Source organism: Gopherus flavomarginatus, chromosome 1 (genome assembly GCF_025201925.1).
Source record: "Gopherus flavomarginatus isolate rGopFla2 chromosome 1, rGopFla2.mat.asm, whole genome shotgun sequence".
Classification (NCBI taxonomy): Eukaryota; Metazoa; Chordata; order Testudines; family Testudinidae; genus Gopherus; species Gopherus flavomarginatus.
The window spans coordinates 369,432,479-369,436,590 of NC_066617.1; the positions used below are offsets into that span (position 1 = coordinate 369,432,479).

Sequence of the window (4,112 nt, forward strand, 5' to 3'; positions counted from 1 at the left end):
ATGATTATATGAATATAGCATAATTATGCTACATTTTATGCAAGACAGGTTGTGTAAGATATCATTGGAAAAGTTATGACTTTCTGAATATTATTATCCGATTCATATGCATGTATGATTTTTGACTGCAGTTATGAATATTGACTACTTATCTGTTTTTAAAATGTAGTTACAACTGGGTATCAATCACTAGGCAAGATGATTTCAGTCTAGATAGGTGATTGGGAATGGCCTATTCAGGGCAATGAGCCATTGGAGGAAACAATAGACGTTAAGAGAAACTTATCTCTCACAAGATGAGCCTCCCTGTGGATGCTTCAGACAGCCTATACATAATGGATGTTATGACTTTACAAGGGGATATGGCCAGACTAAAGAACTCTGGACTCCATCTGTAATATTTCCCACAAGCTAGTCTGGAAACCATGTTTTAAAACAAAGGGTTACTGCCATAAGCTAAAGTTATATAAAGGAGGTAGAGACATTGTTGCTGGTCTTCACTCCCCACTCCAGAAGACTCCTAGAATGTTAATAGCTGGAAAATATTTACCGTACTATTTGTTATAACTTGTGTAATCAGCTCGTTCTGCTTCTCTCCCTTAACAGGCACCTTGAGCATTACTAAGTCATATCGACGCATCAACTACCTCATGGCAGATTTCAACTTCACCCCCTCTGATCCTTCAACGTTCATCCTAATGGGAATTCCCAGCCTGGAGGCTGCCCATATCTGGATTTCCATCCCTTTCTCTACATTCTACATTGTCGGCCTGTTGGGAAATTTCACACTCCTTTGTGTTGTAGGTAAGGAGCGGACCCTGCACAAGCCGATGTACCTGCTGCTCTGCATGCTGGCGCTCACAGACATTGCCACACCTACCTTTGTCGTGCCAAAGGCACTGGGCATATTTTGGTTCAATTTGAAAGGCATTACTGTGGCTGGCTGCCTCACCCAGATGTTCTTTCTTCACATGGTTTCTGTTATGCATTCAGCCGTCCTCGTGACAATGGCCTTCGATCGCTACGTTGCCATATGTAACCCTCTGAGATACGTCACCATCCTCAGCAATGCACGAATAGCTAAACTAGGGCTTGTAGGTCTGATAAGAGCTGTTCTCTTCATTCTGCCTCTGCCCTTGCTCCTGAGTCAGCAGCCATTCTGTGCCAAAGACATTATCCCCCATACGCAATGCGAGTGCACAGTTGTGTTAAAGATGGTGTGTGGGGACATTACAGTAACCAGGATATATGGCTTGGTGCTAATGTTTGTAATCAATGGGTTTGACCTGACATTCATTGCCCTGTCCTACGTTCTGATCGTCAGGGCCGTCCTCAGAATCTCCTCTAAGAAAGCCCACCAGAAAGTTCTCAACACTTGCACAACCCACATCTGTGTGATGCTGACATATTATACCCCTGGCCTTTTTTCCAATCTTACATACTGGTTTGGTCAAGGCATCGCTCCCCATATTCACATCATCTTGGCTGACCTCTATCTCCTCATCCCTCCCATGCTCAACCCTATCATTTATGGGGTCAAAACTAAAGAGCTTCATGACAAAGTAGGCTGTCATAAACAGATAGTTAGGGGTTAATGCCTCTTTTACCTGTGAAGGGTTAAAAAGTTCACCTAGCCTAGCTGACACCTGACCAGAGGAACCAATGGGGGAACAAGATGTTTCAAAACGAAGGAGGGAAGTTTTCCTTTGTTTGGAGTTTCAGTTTCAGATGGAGTGAAAAAGTTCAAGGAACCAGCCTCTTATCAGAGCAGTAAGTTTTAGAAAGGGATAAATAGATTTATGTTTATTTTCTTTGTAACTTGTCTTGGTATCATTAAGGGAATTATCAAATTTGGGTATTCTTGTGTGTATTACATTTTGTGCCCAGGGGAACATCCTCTGTGTTTTTGAATCTGTTGTCTGTGAGACTAGCTGGTATGCTAATCTCTCCCAGAGGGTTTTCTTTACCTTTCTTTTCTTTAATTACAAAGCCTTCTTTTTAAATACCTAATTGATTTTTTCCTTGTTTTTATATCCAGGGCGTTTGGATCTGGATTCACCAGGAGTCAGTGGGAGAAAGGATAGGGGATGGCTAATTTCTCCTTGTTTTAAGATCGAAGGGGTTTGGATTTGTGTTCACCAGGAAATTGGTGAAGTCTCACAAGATTACTCAGGGAAGAAAAGTGGTGCTTGGGGGTAGTGGAAGTGATATCAGATCTAAGTTGGTAATTAAGCTTAGAAGTGTCCATGCAGGTCCCCACATCTGTACGCTAAAGTTCAGAGTAGGGAAGGAACGTGATGCTGACATATTATACCCCTAGCCTTTTCTCCAATCCCATGTACTGGTTTGGTCAAGGCATCGCTCCCCATGTTCAAATTATCTTGGCTGCCCTCTATCTCTTCGTCCCTCCCATACTCAACTCTATCATTTATGGTCAAAACTAAAGAGCTTTGTGACAAAGTAGGCAAATACACCTGCTGCAGAAGGTGATCACCTGGGGCCACTGACTTGAAATCTCTATTGCAAGAGGGGGAAAGCATATCTCTTCATTAATCAAGGGTGCCTTGTCCCAATTTCATTGAGCTCAGCATTGTGGAAATTCACCCTCTGAGAATTTCCTACCACACAATATTTTATCATCCATCACCAAGCACTGCTCTTTCCATTGCTGAGTTACCTCTCTCTGAGCATCACTTGACCTCTTTCATTGTCACTCATCAGCCTCCATCCCCACACACCCTGTTACTCAGCATTTCTGTGACTCTACGAGTATGTCTACACTAGCACGGTAAGTGAACCTACTCTACGCAACTCCAGCTACGTGAATAAGGTAGCTGGAGTGGATGTACCTTAGGTCAAGTTACTGTGGGGTCTACACTGTGGGAGGGGGCGGGGGGTTGACAGGAGAAAATCTCTCATTGACTTATCTTACTCTTCCCTTTACTAGACCCACTAAATCGACCACTGATGGATCGATCTCAGAGCATTGATCCCAGCTGCAGTGTAGGCCTGCCCTGAGACTACTATAAGATGCTGTAACATTTTGAGGCAAAATGACTTTCCATTAGTCCCTGTGTGAGCTCTTTGTGATATACCTGGGCCTACAGAGCTGGGTTTCTTGTTTTCGTGAACATTTCCCATTTTTTTATTCACTGTTCTTGTGAAGGGTTAGATCACAGAAACCCCCTTGGAAGCTACCCATTGATGTGCCAAGACTACTTCTGTTTCTGATTTCCTGTTCTGTCAGCTTAGGACTCCAGCAACCTGTCTTGTTCAGCCAGACACACCCGTCTGCTCCAGCGCAGTCTCCAATTCACAGTCTGAATTACTTGCTGCACAGCTGCAGGCTTAACCTGAAAGCAGCTAACAAGAGTGTTCTTGTCTTTAACATTCAGATGCCCAACTCTCAATGGGGTTTAACCCCAAATAAATCCTTTTTACCTTGTATAAAGCTTAAACAGGGTAAACTCAAATTGTTCACTCTCTATAACACTGATAGAGAGATATGCACAGCTGTCCTCTCCTCAGGTATTAGCACATATTCCTAATTAATTAATAATGTAAAAGAAATTTTATTAAATACAGAAAGGAGGATTTAAGTGGTTTCAAGTAGGAACAGACAGAACAAAGTGAATTACCAAGTAAAATAAAATAATAAGTGTGGGCCCCTTAATGAATGAGGGAGGTAACCTAGTGAGAGAGGATGTGGAAAAAGCTAATGTACTGAAAGCATTTTTTGCCTCTGTCTTCACAAATAAGTTCAGGTCCCAGACTGCTGCACTGGCAGCAAAGCATGGGGAGAAGGTAACCAGCCCTCTGAGGAAAAAGAAGTGATTCAGGACTATTTAGAAAAGCTGGTGGAGCACAAGTCCATGGGGCTGGATGTGCTGCATGAGAGGATGCTAAAGGAATTGGCGGATATGACTGCAGAGCCATTGGCCGCTATCTTAGACAACTCATGGCTATCTGGGGAGGTCCCAGGTGACTGGAAAAAGGCTACTGTAGTGCTCATCTTTAAAAAAGGGGAGAAATAGGATCCAGGGAACTCGAGGCCAGTCAGCTTCACCTCAGTCCCTGAAAAATCATGGAGCAGATCCTCAAGGAATCAATTC

At 43.2% G+C, this 4,112-nt stretch overlaps 1 protein-coding gene across 1 annotated transcript; it reads left to right on the forward strand.

Annotated features, from left to right (window-relative positions):
• The first annotated feature begins 650 nt into the window (after positions 1 to 650).
• LOC127032258 (olfactory receptor 52E2-like) lies at positions 651 to 2,490 on the forward strand. The gene is made up of 2 exons (XM_050919467.1): positions 651 to 1,566; positions 2,465 to 2,490. The coding sequence occupies exons 1-2, from the start codon at positions 651 to 653 to the stop codon at positions 2,488 to 2,490; spliced, it is 942 nt and encodes a 313-aa protein (XP_050775424.1).
• The last annotated feature ends 1,622 nt before the right edge of the window (positions 2,491 to 4,112 follow it).